Source organism: Lithobates pipiens, unplaced genomic scaffold (assembly GCF_037356315.1).
Source record: "Lithobates pipiens isolate NorthernLeopardFrog02 unplaced genomic scaffold, aLitPip1_a1.2 Scaffold_18, whole genome shotgun sequence".
In the NCBI taxonomy this organism is placed as follows: Eukaryota; Metazoa; Chordata; class Amphibia; order Anura; family Ranidae; genus Lithobates; species Lithobates pipiens.
In genome coordinates, this window is record NW_027507758.1 from 163300401 (window position 1) to 163321552 (window position 21152).

General features: G+C 40.4%; 1 protein-coding gene across 15 annotated transcripts in view; it reads left to right on the top strand.

Moving 5' to 3' along the window:
• SYNE1 (spectrin repeat containing nuclear envelope protein 1) overlaps nt 1-21152 on the top strand; it is a 663643-nt gene that overhangs the window by 495413 nt on the left and 147078 nt on the right. For all 15 annotated transcript variants that reach the window (XM_077486324.1, XM_077486337.1, XM_077486323.1 and 12 more), the window contains 7 exons: nt 1870-2001; nt 3948-4054; nt 5971-6127; nt 6658-6789; nt 8586-8741; nt 10934-11143; nt 12598-12699. In XM_077486324.1, the coding sequence (XP_077342450.1) occupies nt 1870-2001; nt 3948-4054; nt 5971-6127; nt 6658-6789; nt 8586-8741; nt 10934-11143; nt 12598-12699 (996 nt within the window). The remainder of the gene's footprint in view (nt 1-1869; nt 2002-3947; nt 4055-5970; nt 6128-6657; nt 6790-8585; nt 8742-10933; nt 11144-12597; nt 12700-21152) is intronic.

Sequence of the window (21152 nt, forward strand, 5' to 3'; positions counted from 1 at the left end):
TTACCTGTCCCAGGGTCCAGCGATGTCGGCGGCAGATGACGAGCGATCGCTCGTCTCTCTGCTGCCCCCGCCGCCATCCTCTGTCAGGGATTCTGGAAGTGAAGCGTTGCGGCATCACTGCCCGGTTCCCTACTGCGCATGCGCGAGTCGAACTGCGCGTTTCTTCTGGTGCCCGCAGTGTCCTGGGAACTGTGTGTTTCCTAAAACACAATGGGGGGGGGGGGCTGGGGGCATCTGCGGGGGTCTGCAGCGGTCTGTCCCGGAAGTGAGTGCAGATACCTGGATTATCCAGGTAACTGCACCCCCCTCCCCCCTGAAAGGTGCCGATTGTGGCACCGGAGGGGGGGGAGGGATCAGATTAGCAGAACTTCCCCTTTAGGGCGGAGAACCGCTTTAAGCTTTGGTAATAAAACCTGGAAGCTCATTGGTTTCTATGCAGAAGTGAGCCTGATTTTGCACTTTCCAGCTTTAGTAAATAATCCCCGTTGTGTACTTAACAGTGGGGTATGTCTGTAATTTAATGATATTGATTCTAATGCTAAAGGGCCACAATGGTTCAGAATTAGCAAACCAAACATCTCTGTCTCTGCCCATAGAAGCAGCTTTTTTGCATTATGCCTACTGAGTGTTTTGCAGAAAGAAATCTGCCCATCTGTATCTAAATCTACAATCTACATCATATGTAATCAACTTCAGCCTTTCCAATGATCCTTCTTCCTAGGCTGCCTATTAAATAAATTTTTGGGTAGAATAAAAAAAAACTATACTTACCTCTATGCTGCAGCATTGGTCTAATGCTGCAGCTGTTGTCTGCTGTTGGCTGTAAGAACTGAGCAATCTCATGACCACTGATTGCTCAGCTTGGAGTGGAGAGCAATGATTGTCAGTCACTGCTTTTTGCTTTGCCCCTACAGTGCTCACTGGAGCGCCGAGCTGACGAGGGGCTGGTGTAGCTGGCTTCAGCTGTCAGCCATGCAATAGAGCTGGAGTTTGCTGTCAATCAGGCAGCTGAGTGGATCCCAACAATATGATCAGAATTCTTCTAGAGCCTGGAGCAACGCTATGAAATCAGCTGAAAGCATGCAAGCAGGCCACTTTTAGCTGACTGGCTCACAGGAGAGCAAAAGTAAGTGCACTCCTGTGACCCAGGGGAGTAATATGGTCAAACAGCTTTGACCATACTTCTCTTTTAAAATAGGAATCAGGATCATGTGACCTGATTTTTAAAGGGAATTTTTTGTACTTTGACATTTTATATATGTAGACTAACAATTTTATGTTCTAATTGTTTCTCTAGTCAACTATTTTGCTAGCCTTTATTTGGCTCCCTTGACTATTGACTTGACAATAAGCCCTTTTGAACCACCCCTTACCAGCTAGGAGTGACAGTTAATTAAAGCTGATCTACTTTATCTCTGCTTCATTGACGTCACAAAGTCTAAACCAGATATCTGATGTGACGCTGGTATGAGAGGCTAGAGGTTACCTTGCTTACTATCACGGACCTGCTGGAAAAGTCAGACATAATACTGAATGTCACATTCACTAGAGAAGCACAATACTAATTGGATTGGAGTAATTGCGTGTCTGTGTTTATCGTCAAAAGGCAATGAAACTAATAATGCAGTTTGTTATACAGGTTTCAAAATGATTGCTTTATAACCATAATCCTGATTGTTGTACCTTTAAAAAAATGACACTATAGCAGTACCCATTGTACTGTGTTATCAAAGGATGACTCTGCAGTGTAGATAGAAGTAGGCCACTGTGACCTGGGCAACTATTTTATATAAAGGTTGTGAATTCTCTTGTGATGGTTTTGAGAAGAGCCAGTCATTAGAGTTGTCTTTTTCGTTTCTCATCCTACAGGGGACATTTCATGAAAAGGAAGAATCAGAAGCAGAACTGTCATCGTCACAAAGTCCCAGTGTCCAGGAATGGTTGGCGCAAACACGTACAACTCGCTCACTACAGAAGCAGAACAGTCTTCAGAAGCAGAAGGTAAATTTCAAAAAGACTGGTCTATCATATTTAAATGTAATACCTTTTGTAATTTATTAAATATAAGTAGCACCTAGTAAGGGACACTACACTGTGGCAGTGTTATACAGGTTGTAAGACAATAATCAGACTGAAAAGTGGTGAAACATACATCAGCCTATCAGCCTCCCTAAGTGACCAAAACATGTCAAGTATATATATATTGTGAAAGCATACCCTCAATGTGTATGTAAAGTCAAACATTTTTCATTAACTTGAGACAGATTTGGAAAGGGCTAAAACCTCTATAAGGTTCATGTTTCTGCCTGTGTCCATCTGGAGAGATTTACCTTTACTTCCTGTCCATGAGGCACAAGAGGAAATGAGAGGAAGTCTCTCCAAAGAAATCAAAATTACAATCTTGGAGAGGTATCACAGGTATAGATGTCCCCACGGAAAGATTTCCCCTTACCTCTTGCTACTCTACAATGTTGAATTGTTGACAATGTTTCCCCTTACTTTATTGACTACTCTACAATGTTGAATTTCCCTGCACTTTTTGTTTTAACAGCAGTAGTTATCAGGGCAGATAGAGAGATTCCACAAGCAAAGCACAGACAGCAGTAAGGGCTGATTCACACCTATGCATTTTTTGGGCTTTTCGCATTTTGCACATTTGCACTACAGCCCATTTAACATGGTTTCCTATGGAACACATTCTGTAGAGCAAATCTGCAAAATGCAAAAAGCACTAAAAATGCATAGGTGTGAATCAAGCCTAAAAGCTTAACAGAGGGTCTGACCCTTCCATGCTCTTTTAAAAACAAAAGTACAAAAATGTCTTTATGTAAACTTTGCCCCCCCCCCTTACCACTAAATTTATATCTAATGCTAAAGTAACCCCTTCTGTTGCATTGAAAACAAGGGAGCTGAGTGTGACTGCTGTAAACTGCTGGAAGGTGAAATCTGTTGCTATACACTGCTACACTTAGCTCACTCTTCGCTCTACCCTTTAAAGTGTTGTTATCTTGTGACCCATGGTTTGCTTAGTGTGCCGCTCAGGCTCGATAACTATTAGGAGTAGTGTGGGTAATGCTGAAACCACTGCAGTACTACTCCTGTAGTCACTGGAAGGAAGAGAGGAAAGATCCCTGGTGCCACACATCCATGGAGTCCAATGGTGGTATGAGAGAGACAACCCCAGCTGGGCTCCCACCAGGCCACATCCCCAGCACATTTCACTCCGCCCCTCTGAGCTTAGTCATGGGGATCCCAGGCTGAGGTTGTCTTCCTCATACAACCATAGGACTCTGTGGATGTGCGGCACCAGGGATCTTTCCTCTCTTCCTTCCATTGTTGTTACCTTCTTTTCCTAATTTCTAAGTGTAAATAAATCCTAACAATTAATTTCCTCTTTGCCTTCCTGCCTTTGTTAGATATACTATTATAACGTTTTGTTGGTACTACACAGAGCAGCCCTAGCCTCTTCTTCTGAGGTCCCCCACTGACACTGTCCACTCCTGCTCTTCAGTGTCTGCGCCTGTAACAAATGCTTGCTATGGGGACAGAAGTGCAGGCTTGCTCCCAAATGGGGCTTTGTGTGTCTATAGACACTCACAGCATGGCTCGGCCCCATCTCCCGATCCCTACTCACAGGATTTGAGCTGTTGCCTCTGAACCAGTGAACCGTTGCCTCTGAGCCAAGAGGAAAAAGAGAGCAGTGATGCTGCTCAAAAGAGATCAGGCTCAGGTAAATAGAAAGAAAAAAAGAAAGGGGGGCGTTCTAAAGTCCTAATAAATTTCCTGTCCTAGGGTGATAACACTGCTCCTCCATAGATACAGTACAGCGAGTGAATGTTTTCACCCTAGGACAGGAAGTGAGTTACTAGCAGGACTTTTGTTGAAAGACTTATTAATTGTGGAAAGCATAGTTCATAGAAAGGAAATCTGTTTTTTTTATGTACTAGGAACTGGAACAGGAACTTGCTGAGCAGAAGAAATTATTGCAATCTGTTGCAAGTCGTGGAGGGGAAATCATAAATCAACAAACAGCCATCGATCGGACAAATGTCAGGTATAGAGCTTCTCCTGTTCTTCATATTTTGTGTGTTTGGATTTGGGGTTTTTATGTAAAATGTAATGAAATGGTGAATTTTCCCCAGAGATTTGTGAACGTGGTCAGCTTTACTTTGTAAATAATACCCAAAGTGATGCAAGGAACATAAGTCTAAGAAAAAAAAACAGCATTTTTGCTTTCAAATGATGGAAATCAGCAGGGCTTTACCACGTTCACTGCTCTGGGTAAAAGGTGTGCAACTGAACTTACAAAGTGCACAGTCTATTTGCCTTTGGCAAATCCACCCCATTGATTTTGATGAGTCAGCCAAATCATAGATTTTCAGCATGAGAAAGAACAGTAAAAAGCACAACCACTGTTTGTATTCGCACCACTGCAAAGCAGGAAATACATTCTATATACTGTATTATATATATATATATATATATATATATATATATATATATATATATATATATATATATACAGGGTTCAAGTCCTGCGTGAACGCATGGGAGCGGAGTTCCTGTACTTTTTCCACAACAGGAACTCAGTTCCCATAGCAGCCGTGTCCTGCAAGACTATGAAGTATGCGAGCTGTGTGGCAGGTGCTACACAAGCAGCTGCCGACACAGCTCGCAATAGTAAGTCCCGCACACCTGACCATTCAGGCATTGCCAGTAGGGGGCCCCATGACAGCTTCCACTTCGATCTACCTGTCAATCACAGCTAGCTGACGGGTAGTTCAGCTATTCTGCTCACAGGACATGCAAAAAGAGAGGTGAGCTGAGGGAGGAACATCAGTTTGGGGTGGTAGGCTGAGCACAATACCTGGCAAAGTTTAATGCCAGGAGGGAAGTTTATGTGGAAATATGTAAAGGGTTGGAATAGCAGCGAGTGTGTGTTGGAGCCCTGCAGAGTTTGCAGCCCCCAAGTTAACATACATATCCTAAGCAGGAAGACATCACTATCTCCCCAAGCATTCTGTCCAGATAATGTGCAGTTGATTTATGACCTTTCTGTTTAACCCTGAGTTATCCAAACTCTGTTCAATGAAAAGTGTAAACTCACCACATAAACACTCTATATACAAAATAAAATTCTCCAATAAAGATCAGAACATGATGTTCACATTTGCATGGAAGCACAATTGAATGAATGCTGATTACTCACAGAATTAACGTATTTATGTTTATTGAGGATTGTTTTTTTTATGTACTATCAGTTAAGCTTCATACACACAATACCAAAATCGGATCAAAAATGCCACTTTTGAAGCATTCGTGCATATAAGCGTATCATTTTTTCTTTTTTTTGGTGGGGGAGTGGATCTTCGGTGAGAGTTCCCACACTTTTTTCCCCAGGACTTGACCCCTGAATATATATATATATATATATATATATATATATATATATATATATATATATATATATATATATATATATATATATATATATATATATATATATATATATATATATAATGTGTGTGTGTGTATATATATATATATATATATATATATATATATATATATATATATATATACATATATATATATATATATATATATATATATACTGTATATATTTTATAGAGGAGTACTGTATACTGTACATGTACAATTAAAAGACATTGATAACATGTATATCAGTTTAACCTATTTTATTTGTGTACCTAACATCCCAGTATTGGCACGTTTTTGTTTTTTTTTCAGTTTGTGCAGCACTTTTAGAAAAAAAAATTGCCCAAAAAAAGACAGATTCAGTCTAACTGTTGCAGAAACAATGTTAATACAGGATTGATTTCCAATGGCAATACTTTTTATTTCCTCCAATATTCATACAAGCTATATATTTGATATTTGTGCAGGTCTTAAATCCTAAATTTATATGGCACAACTGTTTAACAAAATGTAACGCACTGTTTTCTATAGTGATGGACTAGATTCCCTGTCTAGAGAGTTGGGCTTGGAAGGAGTAAAACCAAAATCTCAGGATCAGATGAAAATGAAATGGGAGAGTCTGCACCAAGAGCTCAGCACCAAAGAGAAGCTAATACACAGTGCTTTACAGCAGGAGCAAGAGCAACCGGTAATTGTATTATATTATAGTTATGTCACACAGGGCAGTGTATGGAATTTGTTGTATGCGGTATATGGCCTCATACACATTTGCCATTTTTAACACTGCTGTTAGGGGCATCCAGCCTTTTTGTTCTGCCTCTGATTGCCCCTGCATGTTAACCTAGGTGTCCATGCATACATTCTCATTTGGAGGAGTTTAGAAGCAGGGGCATTTAGAGGCAGAAAAAAAAAAAACACTGCCAGCATGTCCAAGAGCAACAGCATTTTGCATAGCGCTTGAGCATTAATGCATTTCAATGAGCAGAATTATTATTCTGCTCAATGAAATGAATTAACGACCAAGCATTTGACACACCTAAATGCGCCCAAGCATGTCTAAATTCTTTACCCGAGTTTACAAGCATCAAGCGTTTTTTTCTGCCAAAGCGCTGCTGCCAGAAGGAAAGGCGTCTAGGAGAGATGGCCAAACATTCAGTGAGGCCCAAACCCTTATGATGTGTAATTGTAATTATTTTTTGTATGTATTTTTCTAACCAGATATTCAGCACAACAAACAGAATTATACCCGGGGTGCCTTTTTACAAAGGAGACAAGCAAGTACAAGACAAATCATCTGTCGTAAATATTTTGGATGGATTAAACCAAGCGCTGCAAGATGTATCATCTCAGGTACATACTATTACTTCCATGTAATGTGAGATGTGTCTTACAGAAATATATTGTGTTGGTGCCCACCCTTTCCAAGACGTTATTTCGACTAAACAAAATGGAGTAGAAAGTATGGGCATACACAGATCTGTTGCATTCACATATGCCTGGGACTTTTTTTATGACATGCAAAACATACAGTAAACCAAGGGAATGTCCATCTGAAAACCACTGGATGAAATTGTTTGAGTTTACATCCAAACAAGATCACATACTTCAACCATCTAATTTTATTTCCTTTTTTCTTGTTACCTACCCTTTTTTTTTAGACTTAAAAGCTTACTAAAGCCATTGTAGAAGAGTTTTAGGTTTCATAAGAGTTAAAAATTCTGTCAGAGTTTTATTTATTTCTGTATGTTCCAATAAGAACTAAAGCTGTCCATACAGTGCTAGACTTTCAGATGATTCAGAGCAATTAGCCTAAAACATAACAGTGGGTGGCTCTCCTGGATTGGCAAAAGTTGATTATTTAATTTACTTTTGTTAAAGTAGCTGGGTCAAAAACTGTCACCGAGACAGCACCTGCAGTCACTCGGATGTCAGAACACAATAACGCAGCAGGGGTAATTCATCCATCCCTATGGTTTGCGTGGATGGAGGAACTGTCAGATTTCTTTTGTTCAGGGTTTATGGCTGGCTTAAGTGCTTATCAGTTAATATTAGACCCACACAGGACGGATCCTTCCGCTGATCCCCTGCTGAGCTGAGCAGAATAGGTAGATGGTCCTTGACCACCTCGTTTATGCAGAGCGGACACAGATACAGCCTGTTCTGTGCTATGGGCAGTCGGATGTAAATGGGTTGGCTGTCTGTTTACACCTGGCTGCCCTCCAATCCAATCCAGCTAGGAAGGCGGATCCCCTTTGTTTTTTTTTGTTGTATCGGACCCGAAGTTAGCCGGGTGTAAACGGAAACAAGTCAGTTTACATCCAACTCTCCATAGAGAAGAATGGAGGGTCCAATCGGGTCTGGCTGTAAAAGGGACAATGTGACCCATTCATATCTATCATGTGAAAGGAGCCTAAATTAGCATTATTTATTAAATATTATTATTTATTTATTTTTTTAACTCCAGTGTGGTCCTACCATTGTGTCAGTTAGAACATTTACACAAAAAATTTAAATTAAATGTTTTATTTTAAAAAAATTTATAATATGCTTGCTGTTGTGAAAACTACATCTAAACGTATTATCGCTGCATATACAATATCGCATAAAAGTGAGTACACCCCTCGCCTGCTTCCCATTCACACCTGAGACCTTGTAACACTAACGAGGAACATGACACTGGGGAGGGAAAATGGCTAATTGGGCCCAATTTGGACATTGTCACTTAGGGGTGTACTCACTTTTGTTGCCAGTGGTTTAGACATGAATGGCTGTGTGTTGAGTTATTTTGAGGGGACAGCAAATTTACACTGTTATACAAACTGTACACTCACTACTTTACATTGAAGGAAAGTGTCATTTCTTCAGTGTTGTCACATGAAAAGATATAATAAAATATTTTCAAAAATGTGAGGGGTGCACTCACTTTTGTGAGATACTGTATCTTATTTTAAGTTTTCACATATACAATGTAAACATTTTTAGACAGTTTGTAACTTATTTTGATCTTTATTTTATTTATTTTTTTCAAATAATAGACTTACTGAGGCATATACATATATTATATTTTAAGTTATACTTTATTTTTCATGATCTTTAAATGCCCCAATTAATCTATATCCGTATACTATGCAATGTATTTTTGTTAGACTACAGTTGGAGAAAAAAAGATTCTTCCATTAGAGAAAAAACTCTATGATGCTGTCTCAGCAACTTCTACCTGGTTGGATGATGTGGAGGAGCGACTTTTTGTACAACCTGCCCTTCAACCAGAAGAGACAGAATCCTGTCTATACCACCAAGAGGTATGTTGTTTTCACTAACTTGCGAAACCAGTCTTAGTAAGGGCCTTGCAAAAATTAACAGGCGACCCAATTTAAAATCCTCAAAAGAGAAGTACGGGATATAAAAAAAAAAAAAAAAAGGATACTCACCTAGGTGGATGCAGCATCGATCCAGTGCTGCAGCTGTCCCCCGCTGCCTCTGCACTGAGAACTATGCGATCAAAAACATGAAATGAGATGTAGGGAAGTGGCCATTAACCCCCCTGGCGGCGTTCCCGAGTCTGGCTCGGGGTGGATGTTTTGTAAAAAAAGTGGTAACCCCGAGCCAGACTTGGGACCGCATCGCTGAATGCAGGGAGAGGTTTACTTACTATCATAGAGCCGAGCACCATTCCCTGCGAGCGTTGCGACGCATGGGGAAGGAGAACGGCGCCAAATTCATAAAGTGAAACACTCACTATACATACAGTATAACGTAATCTTACAGATTAGATTGCTGTATGTAAATATTTCACATCCCCTTTGTCCCTAGTGTTCTGCCCAGTGTCCTGCCTGCAGTTTTATAATATAAAAACTGTTCTTTATGCCTGGAAACTGGAGATTGTCCATAGCAACCAAAACTGTCCCTTTACATCAAAAATGATTTTAGACCAGCTGGAAAACAGCGATAATAAATTGTAATCACTCGCAGAATTGAAGGATAGCGATTTGTGGGGAGATCCGTCATCAAATACTGAAACGTAATAACAGTGACAATTCTGCAACTGAGCAAATTTCAGTGTTTTTGATTTGATTACATTATTGAATAATTTTTATTATTGTTATATTATTATATGGTATAATTATTTATAATTATTTATTATATTATAATTTATGATTTAATTTTTCAAACTTTATCATACCCGGGATGTCTGCTAGACTCTGGTTTGGACAGATTTAAGTGAGTTATTCCTAATGCCGCGTACACACGGTCAAACTGTATGACGTACTTAGTCTGGCGGAAAAGTACGCCAGACTGTCCGTCGGAATTTCCGAATGGGCTGCTTGCCCACACACGGCACTTTTTGAGCGGACTAATACGGCGTACTAAGTCCGCCGTACTATCCGCCCTACTTTTGAAATGAACGGACTCGCCCACACACGCGGAGGAAAGTCTGCTCATTTCGAGCGCGTCTCCAGGTAGGCGGGGCCCGCGAAGGAGACGTCGCTGGCCCCGCCGCCTGGTATGGACTCAAAGGGGAACCCCAACGCCGAAAAAAATCGGCGTGGGGGTCCCCCCAAGTCCAAAACAGACCCTTGTCCGAGCACGCCTTGGCGAGCGAGCGCCCCCCCTCCTGAGCCGTACCAGGCCGCGTGCCCTCAACATGGGGGGGTGCCTTGGGGAAGGGGGGGGCGTGCGCCCCCCCCACCCCAAAGCACCTTGTCCCCATGTTGATGAGGACAAGGGCCTCTTCCCGACAACCCTGGCCGTTGGTTGTTGGGGTCTGCGGGCGGGAGGCTTATCGGAATCCGGGAGCCCCCTTTAATAAGGGGGCCCCCGATACCGGCCCCCCACCCTATGTGAATGAGTATGGGGTACAATGTAGAATTACAGGACTACAATATAAAACACCAAATTTTCATGCAAAATAATTGTACCGCTTTTAGCACCTAAAATCCGAAAATAAAATCCGAAATAATCGTACCGCCAGGGAGGTTAAGCAAAACATTGTGGTCACGATGTGTACAAACCCATCTGCCTGCCCCAACCACTCCCATTTGGGGGCAACAAATGTAGTTTAAAGTGATATTAAACCTACAATTTTTATTTTTTTCAAATAACAAACTTGTTATACTTACCTGCTCTGTGCAGCCTCGATCCTCCTTTTCTCTGTGTTCCCCATCCCTGCCAAGTGCCCCCATAGCAAGTCCTTTGCTGTGGGGGGCACTCGAGAGTGCCCACTCCTGAGCCACCTCTGTGTGTCTATGGGACACACAGAGCATGGTTCAGTCCCACTCCCTGTGAACTCAGCTGAGGAGGCAGAGACATGGGAGAGTAGTGGCTTTCTTGCATGTAGTTGGATCACAATTGGGCTCAGGTAAGTATTGGGGGGGGGTGGGGTATGGGGAGCTGCATGCAAAGGTTTTTTTACCTTTGTGCATAGAATGCATGAAGGTAAAAAAAAAAAACTTCTGCCTTTAGAACCACTTTAATCTCTTGTTTTTACTGACAGACTTTGGCTAAAGACATCAAAGAAATGAGTGAAGAGATGGACAAGAACAAAAAAATCTTTTTACAAGCCCTCACAAGCACTGGAGACCACCAGGAGGTCATAGAGGACACATTGTATTGCCTTCTGGGAAGACTGAACTCTTTGGAATCTGTTGTAGACCACAGATGTAATCAGATGAAAGAGAGGTTACAGGATCTTCTGACCTTTCAGGTATGATGATCGTATGAGATCCTTGCATGCCATACATAACCTTGATATTACCTGAATACTATTGAATTGATTTACTCACGCCAAGTAGGTTGTTCAGTTTTGCAGGGGAAGTTGCGCTTTGTCAGGGAATTTTTCCCAGAATTTCGTGAATGTTGTGAAATTCTACTTTGCAAAGCATAGTCAAACGCATGCAAGGAAAATAAAAAGCAAATTTGCTTGCATAAGCCTGGATGATGGAAGTCAACAGAGCTTCTCCTCATTCACTAAGCTCTGGAAAAAATTTGCTTATAAAGTGCAACTTCACTTTCAAAGTGAGCAGTGTATTTGCCTTTAGTAAATCAATTCCTATGTATCATAGTCAGACCTGCAGTTCAAATTCTATTCTATTTTCTGCTGGCTACATTCATCTAGCTGTGGTTTTAAGGGTCATTCTCTTATTGCTTTACTGGCAATCCTACAAAAATCACAAAATGGCACCTAGCTTAACAATACTTGCTGGACAGTGTATCTTTGGTTAGATATGGATACTTTGGCCTATGTTTTACATACAGTAAATATTGGTGACAGCTTAACATAAAATAACATTTTTATTATAGATGTGTTTGTCAGTTTAGTATCAAACATTGACCTATTTTATATATTTTTTATATATTCAAAGTGCAGACTTATAAAGCTTGTCTGAGTGTTCAGAAAAAAAGGGAGGAGAACTGAAGTTACACTCTGCAGAGCTCAATGAGGATGAGCTCTGAGAGGTGAATGGAGAGAAGAGACACACTCCCTTTCACACAGCTGAGGCTGTCAATCAGCTGGAGATTCCTTCCCTGTCACCTTTTTTTCTCTTGGTGTCAGGAAAACTTGTCATAAGTTATTTATGCTGATAGCAGAGGAACAAGGCAGCAAACCGAAAGGACACTTAGTGCTCTGGATCGAGACAAGTGCACACTATAGAGGGATATTCTTTGTTCATATTTCATTTCTGAGGTTTTCAGCCACTTTAAGTTAGATCTGTATGACGATTAGTTAAAATCATGTTATATTCCACCATGCCCCAAAATTTTGCATTCACCTTCCTTTTCTTGTGTGCATTAAAAAGTCTGACCTCAGATCAGCATTGAGGTTATTTTTCTCTCTCAGTCCCTTTCCGAGCTAAGCAACATTGGTTCTTGTGACTGCAATTGGTTGTCAGGAAAGTTGTATATCTGCTGATGGCCAAATTCCCCAAATGTTTTTCTTTAGGTAATGATCAGTATACATCATGGCCCATCACATATACCCACTATTTATCTCTGATCATACCGCCAAAATCATCCAAATTCTTTTAACAATATGCGGAATGCATTATCTACATATGTGTAAAACATGCCAAAAGATTGTGCGCCAAGCAAACATTTTGAAAATGCTGTTTTTGAGTTTTTATGTAACATTTGATTTGTATGCATGTTGTGTACTCTCAGAATGATCTGAAGATGCTGTTTACTTCCTTGGCTGATAATAAATACATCATACTGCACAGACTGGCAGAAGCAGCAGAGCGACCAGCGAAAGAACAGATGCAGGTAAATAATGCAAATGGCCATTATGCCATATCATACCTATCTTATTATTATAGCAATGCCAAGGCACATACTAGGAGGATAATCACCTCACATTTGACCAGACAATAGTCAAAGATGTCATGAGGGGTTATAGACATGGCATTGCCTTTATTAACATAGCATACACCAAGAAATATGCCACATACTCTCATACAGGTCATTGTATAGAAATTAATTTCCTTGTAAACCCACCAGACATTTTGATACTATTTTTACATATCTGTAATACACAGTCCACTACTGGCCTTTAGAGAGTCTGCCAGCTTAAATACATAATGGCCAATTTATATACAGTAGCTAATAAAGTGGACCTAAAGCTTCATCTAAATACGTTCCTAGCCAATTGCCCTAAGACCCCTTTCACACTGGGTCCTTTTGCAGGCGCTATTGCGCTAAAAATAGCGCCTGCAAACCGACCTGAAACAGACGCTAGCCCCCCGAGGGCTAGCAAGATGGTAAAAAAAAGTCCTGCTAGCAGCATCTTTGGAGTGGTGAAGGAGTGGTGTGTATACCGCTCCTCCACCGCTCCTGCCAATTGAAATCAATGGGGCACCGCAGAGGTGCTTTGCTGTGATTTTCAACCCTTTCTCGGCCACTAGCGGGGGGTAAAACTGCCTCGCTAGTGGCCGAATAGCGCAGCAAATCTGGCGGTAAAGCGCCGCTAAAAATAGCGGCGCTTTAACGTCGACGCACCTCCCACCCCAGTGTGAAAGGTGCCTAAGCGAATCTCTTGAAGCTTACACAAAACGGTAAAAAAGACAGAAGAAATTAGAGCATTATAGTATATAGTGTAATAGATTACCAACATGAAAGCCTTAGGCCGCGTACACACGAGAGGATTGTCCGTCCAACTTAGTCCGCTGAAACGTGTTTTAGCGGACAATCCGCTCGTGTGTGGGCTTCAGCGGACTTTTTCAGCGGACAGTCTGGCGTACTAAGTCTTTCGGAATTTCCGTAATTTTGTCTGTCCAAACTTGGTTTCAGCGGACAGTCCGCTCGTGTGTAGGCAAGTTGGACGGACTAAGTATGGCGCATGCTCAGAAAGGATTTACACGCCGAAGGTTGCATTGCAGTGTATTGGACGTCGTATTTCTAGTCCCGTCTTACGTGCTGTACACGTCATCGCGCAAGCTTTCAGCGGACTGTCTGTTCATCGTGTGTGGTCAAGTCCGTTCATTCAAAAGTTGGACGGACTGTCTGTCGGATTGTCTGACGAACTTAGTTGGGCAGACAGTCCGCCCGTGTGTACGCAGCCTAAGGAGATGTTTAAATGTCTTCACCCCTCAGCAGGTGTCTTCAGCAGTAGGCCACAATCAACAGAAAAGGGCCCAAAGATTTTACACACACAGAGATCTTAGTTGAACCACCAAAGCTAAAAGAATTTCAGAGGTGCCCAAAGAGAAGCGGACTAAATAGGGAATTTAAAAGGTTGCTTTTACTTACCATAATAATAAGAAACCCAGCGTATTGGAGAGCACCAGTAGATATTAAAGACAGAAAATGTGTTTTACTGCACCACTCCCAGATCTTGCAGTAGGGTTTCCAAATCAAAACAAAAAACTGTGGGTGATATAATTCCCTAGCTTCTGCCTAAAATTAAAATTTAAGTGTGTTTTGTTGGAGAGTCTTTGAACAAGTATGGCACTTTTAAGTGACCTGATTTTAATAATTTAGCTTCTAAAAGAGATATTTCGCAAACCATACCTTCAAGTTAAGCTTACTTTCTGAACCTGAGCCCTAAACACACAACGATGAATTTTCTCTAGTTTTCGCGTCACCTTCACCAATACTATTGCATGAGCACACTAGAAGCCTGTTCCTTCAAGTTTAAGGAGAGTTCATACTTGTACCAACATTGAGCCTGTGGAAAAAAACTGTGATTTGCATATAAAGTCTGTCTACCTACGCTCATTTCGTTTTGGTCAGAGTCCTATGAACAAAGGCCAACCAAAGCTACTCTGATTTTGTTTCATACTTTGCTTTCACCTCCGTTACATGTTTTCATCTATCTTGAAATCCTATTTCTTCTGCATTTCATATTTCCAGGGATTCTCCCCTTTTGTTGAATCTACAGGAACCCTGTACCAGATGGGTCACATACCGAGATACCGCTAACTTTACTTAGCGGAATATTATGAAACCTTTTGTTCCCTTCGTGTGTTTGTGTATCATCATTTCAATACTGCTCATCCACTGTATATCTCCTTCTCTGCTTTGCCATTCTGTCCTCCTTGTTCGTTTGCTAATTTCAAATAACTGTAGCTTGACAATAAATGAAGTAAGGTCGAATGCCCACTATAAGATGTACCAAATTAAAAAGCATGGTGTTTGTGACATGTCTCATAGGAAAGACTGCTGGCATTTTTAATAACACTGTGGATTTTATTACAGAAATTCTGTAAATAAAGAAAGTTTTGTTCATGTATTCTTGAAATAAATGCTTACAAATAAAATGTACCTGTCTTTTTTCCAAATATGCATTAGCTATTTTGTGGGATGGAAGTAGGCCAAGCAAACCATTCCTAATTATATGTGATCTCAGTTTTAATAGAGTGTCATTTTTAATAATGACAAAAAACTGAGACTAGGGATGGCTTTATTATATTGCGGCATAAATAGAAATACAGAGGGCAGAGGAAATAAACAAATACAAAATATAATGTAGCGTCAAAGCACATCAACTGGTAATTTGTCATTACATATTTGCAGTGTGGCAGTGTGAAGAAGATGTCACATTGGTTTAGTTTGATACACCTTTACAAACAAGTATAATATACTTTAATGTATGGCATATCATAAATCCATTAGCAATCCACATTTTCCAAGCATTACATAGTTAGCTTAAATAATCAAAATTAACTGTGCAGTTATCCTATTCATATCGTCTGTCCAAAATCATTATGATACCATGATTCATAATTTATCTGTACTAAAATCAAAAGAATAAAACTAATCATATATCCTATCAGACGATAATGAGAACTTACCAAATTTCATCATCTTTTTTGCATCCATTGTCAGTGCACTTTTTGAGACTCTCTGCAAGTCAGGATTGGGCAAAGTCAAGCGTTGAACCCCTCCCTGCCAGAGACTTTATAGTAAACATCATATTAATGGGCACATTCTCCTCCAAGCTGGCTAAAGAGAACAACATGCTGGTGGTGCTTACAATTTCACCCTTCTTGTTTATTATTGTAGCAAGGCATATATAGATAATTTCATGATACTAATGTGTATACGGCCGGACTTTTCGACAGCAAAGGTCCAACGGAACAAATCCGTTGGACAATTTGACCATGTGTGGGCTTCATTGGACCTTTGCTGTTGAAAAATCAGACGGACTTTAGATTTAGAACATTACAAATCTTTCCGACGAAAAATCAGTTTGTCTGTATGCTAGTCCGATGGACAAAAACTGATGCTAGGGCAGCTATTGGCTTCTGGCTTTGAACTTCCTTATTCTAGTCCAGTCGTACATCATTACGGTCGAATCTGTCGGACCTTGCTGTGATTGTGTGTAGACAAGTCCATTTCGCCGGAACTCCGTCAAAAAGTTCCTAGGAGTTCAGTCCGATGAAAAGTCCGGCCATGTGTACACAGCATTAGTGTAAAAAGAACATAACTAATCCATAGGAGGCTTCAGTTGAAAGAAGGAAAATGAATACTGGTTTTCTTTAAAGCCTGGTACACACATCAAGTTCTTTTTTGTTCAACCAGCGGGTTGAAGGAAAAAAAAAAACTGACAGATTACCATACCAACCTAAGCGATGTTGGTGTGGCGATCTCTCCTGCTGTGCTATTGTATTCTGACAGGGGGACTTCCTTTGCCAGAATATACTGATCAGCACTCGCAGCCATTGGTGGATGCTGATTTTCCAGCATATCCCTTCGACAAAAGCCAGTCTTTAGAGTGGCTTCTGTTGGACAGACTCCTGTACACACTGACCAAAAGTTGTCTGGTTCCTGCTGAATTGGTTGATTTTTGAACAGTGTGTACCCAGCTTAAAGAGATTGTAAAGGTAAAAAAAAAATTACAAACATGTCTATACTTACCCGCTCTGTACAATGGAATTGCACAGAGCCGCCGTGAACCTCCCCTTCTTAGGTTCCCCCGCTAGCACTCCTGTGTTCGTTGAGACAGACAACGGGACTCAGCCCTGCCCTGTCCCTAGTCAGTGGCCTTGATTGACAGCACTGGGAGCCAATGCCTCCCGCTGCCCCAGCAAAGGAGAGAAGAGGTGAAGACATGCACAGCGCTGGATGGAATGAGCGCTCAGGTAAGTAAAATGGGATGGGGGTGAGTGGGGATGCTAATGCCTAAACATTTTTTACCTTAATGCAAGGAATGCGCTACAGTAAAAAATGTTTACTCTTTAGAACCACTTTAAGATCCTATATTTATCCAATAGGCCTTGAGGCATACATTCAAGGAACGAGCTGAAAAAAAGAGAATTAGGTTGTTTATATATATATATCTTGATTTTATTGTCAGCATATTGCCAATGCTTCTGTTTAGAATTTATAAAGTTCTTCAAAACAGTTTTTCAGTAATGCATTTAAATTGCATTTTAAGAGTTTCCAAGAACTACATTTTGTCCACAGCAGCCAGAACTTAGTTGTCAAATGAAAATAAAAAAAGCAATTCTACAGTTTGCTCTGGGCACGTGGTTTTTGTTAGATATGCTTTCATACATGTAATCCAAATTTATATTAACCAAACAAAAATGTTTTTACGACTTTATACACACAGCTAATTTTTTCATGCATTGCAGTGTGGTATATTTTAAATATTTAGGGCCATAACTATGTGTAATTGAGTGCTGTAGCAAAACCATTAAGAGCCTTCCTATTTCTCCAGCCACTAAGGGCCATTTCACACAAAATAACTCATCCGTGATAGGATCACTAATAAACCACCTATCTATTTGAATGGAGTCACTCCCTCGCTAGCTAAACCAGCGAGATATCTCTCCCTCTCCCTAGCAAGGTAGATTCAGCAGCATCGCAAACCAGTAAGGACACAATTCCATACAGGCAAGGTAAAGCCTGTTCTGCATGATACTGCTGCTAGCAGTGTGCCATTCCCAACCTTTATGTTCAGTCATTTTATCCAAATGTATTTGCCAAATGCTATTGCTAACTGCATAAAATATGATGTAGCTAAAACATTTTAGCCCCCCCCCCCCCCCCTTCATTTTTTGTCCACATTGCAGTTGCATGCTCTGTTACTACCTTGGTTCTATTCATCCCTAGGAAAGATGTGTGGATGGGGGAGTCCCTCCCACAGCACTATTGTGTTCTGCCCGCGAGGAGACTTCCCTACCAGCAGAACACAATGATTGATGTTGCCAGCTATAGCCAGTGATGCTAATCATTCAGGAAAAACCTGACAGGCTGGTTGTATACAAGTCAACTGATTGATCGACTTGTGTACAACCAGAGTGCCCATACATGGATCAGAATTTGGCTGGTCCCTGCTGAACTGGCCAAATTTTGATCCATTTATGGCTGTCTTTATTCTAAGTCTAATCTTATATGACGTTAAAGGTAGATAAATTCTAATTCTAATATTCTATTTCTAATGCTAATATTCTAATGTATAAATTAGAAGCATTAAAATACCCTAGTCAACATTGCCAATGTTTTCCAAGTGTAGATAGTAAAACTAGAATGGAACTACATACCATTCTATACTAGTATCTAAGAAATCAAATCTCATTTGTTGGGCCTAGAATAGAAGCAAATATGTACAATGCAAATATGTAAAATGACAGCAGTAATGTCATCTGCAGCCAGATGTAGGGGACAGTTGAATTTCCTCTCCTAATTGTATTTTAGGCTTGTATGAAAAGTAAATCTTAAAAAGTAAACAGGAAATCATGATGTTCAGAAAAACCCTCTCTTATATATTAATCCCCAAAACTGCCTCTATGAAAGCATACAGGCTGCCTACATAACATCATGTTTTATACTTACTGGTAAACCAGTCTTGTCTTATTTCATAAGAAACAAATATATTTGTTTTTACTCAACAGTGTATCTTATAATTGAACAAGCCTTGAGACATTATTTAAACAGCTGAGTGTATTAAAATGAACCAGTAAATGTAGAAATAAATCTTATATTCTTGTGTTTTTTTACTCTAAAGTATATGTCAGTCACCTAATTATCCATCTTTTTCAGTGGAAATAGTTAAAAAGGTAAACAATTAAGTTACATTTAGCTTAATCACATATGCTAATAAAAAAAGGTGCTTACATACACAGCATTTGGGCAGGACATTGGATATATGGAACCTATAGCAATGTCAGTCCAGCTCTAAACAAAGTCTGATGATGGCAGGTCTTGGACTAAGCATAAGTGCGCATAAGTCTTTAAAAATACCCTTTCAGAGCATGCTAGAAACAATGTACCTGTAATCAGTTGTACAAAGATCAAGGATAGTGGGTAGTTAATATTGGCCTATACAGGGAAGTTATCCACAAAACAGGTGCAAAATGGCTGAATCTGCCTTTATGACTGGCTGTCTATGAAAGTGCCTAAATAGGGTAGTGAATTATTAACAACTTGTAATAATGAGCCAGTGTGCGTTTTTGAGTTCAAGAGAGAGAGAGAGAGATGCAGCACCATTTTAATGCACTGCTATTATCATCAATAGGCCTTGAATGTGTGTAGATGCTTCAAAAAGCATCTTATGGATGAACAATCACTACTTAAACAAGTGCCCTTGTGTTGTGTATTAAAGTGCATGCATTAAATGCATAGTTATGAATGTGCTCTTGTCCAAATAATAGAGTTGTAGATCCATATGAACACAATATAACGGTAGGTTCTTTTTTTTGCCTAATAAAACAATCCAGAGTTACTGGATTTTATCTCCAATTATTAGAACAGCAGTAATAAATACTCATCTAAAACCCCTATTCAATTTAATATCATCTGGTAATTATAGTATAAAAGCAGGGTATACATGCAGAGGTTTTTTGTTTTTTTTTCAACCAGAGGGTTGAAAAAAATCAGATTCCCGCACATGATGTGACATAGATCATTGTGCTATTGTGTTCTGACAGTGGGGACTCCCTCCCACCTTGTCAGAATACACAGGTTAGCACTGCAGCCACAGGTTGCGTGCATTGATCGAATGTTGGTTATCCAGCAGGACCGATCGACAGAAATCCGGTCTGACGACCAGCCTCTGTTGAACAGAGATAGGTACACACAGACTGAAATTTGGGCAATTCCCGCTGAACCTGCCGAATTTCGATATGTGTATACCCAGCTTAACACCCTTTATGTGCCAACACTAGAGTACAATCATGTCAAGTCTGTGCCATTGATTTAGGCCACCATAGCTAAGGTTATAGCTGGCTGGATAATTTTCCTCTTGCAGGCAATCCCTGTACAACTGTATGAGAGTATGCTCAGTCTAAAGTAGCTTTGTGTAGACCTCTTTCACACTGAGGCATTTTAGCACTAAAAATAGCACCTGCAAAGCGCCTGAAAACTGTCTCTCAAGCCACCCCAGTGTGAAAGCCTGAGTGCTTTCACACTGGGGAGGTGCGCTTGCAGGATGGGAAAAAAAGTCCTGCAAGCAGCATCTTTGGAGCCGTGTGGGAGCGGTGTATACACTGTTCCTCCACCGCCCCTGCCTATTGGAGTGAATGGGCACCGGTTACGAAGAGCCTGAAAAGCGCTTCTGAAGCGCCGCATCACGGGCACTTTTACCCCCTTCATGGGGGTTAAAAGTGCCCGCTACCGCCTGAAAATTGATATAACAGCGGGAAAGCTAAAACGAGCGGCAATGTCCCAGTGTGAAAGTAGCCATAGTGTTTTGATACAGTACAATATGTGGTAATAAAGTATAGATTCTAAGTTACATAAAAATATATTCTAAGTTTAATCTAAGCTGGCCAAAATAAATGAACTCATATATAGGGTGCTAAACACAGATGCTAATTCTACCAAAACTGCTGCCAGTGTATCACTTTGGGCGTAGAGATCATTATTCTTTGTACATAGAAGAAAAAGTGAAAAACCCTTTCTGGTTTTTATTAGTGTCTGTGTCACAGTTGGTAAGATTTACCTCCACTTAAAGGATTAACACCCCTGATCTCCTCTTCTCATGGATTCCAGATTCCATTGTGTGTGTATATATATATATATATATATATATATATATATATATATATATATATATAGCCATTAGCCTATCCCTATTTTACATTTTAAGGTCTTATAAGACAATACTATTGGGGGGGGGGGGGGGGGGGTATATATGTTTTAAGGTGACAGTTTTTACTTATCCTCCTGTTTAAGATGATAGCTGGGAGACGATGAGAGACCATTTTGCATCTATCATATATAAAGTTGCTACTTAAACCGTCAGATTACAGGTTGTGGTTACAGAACGCGTT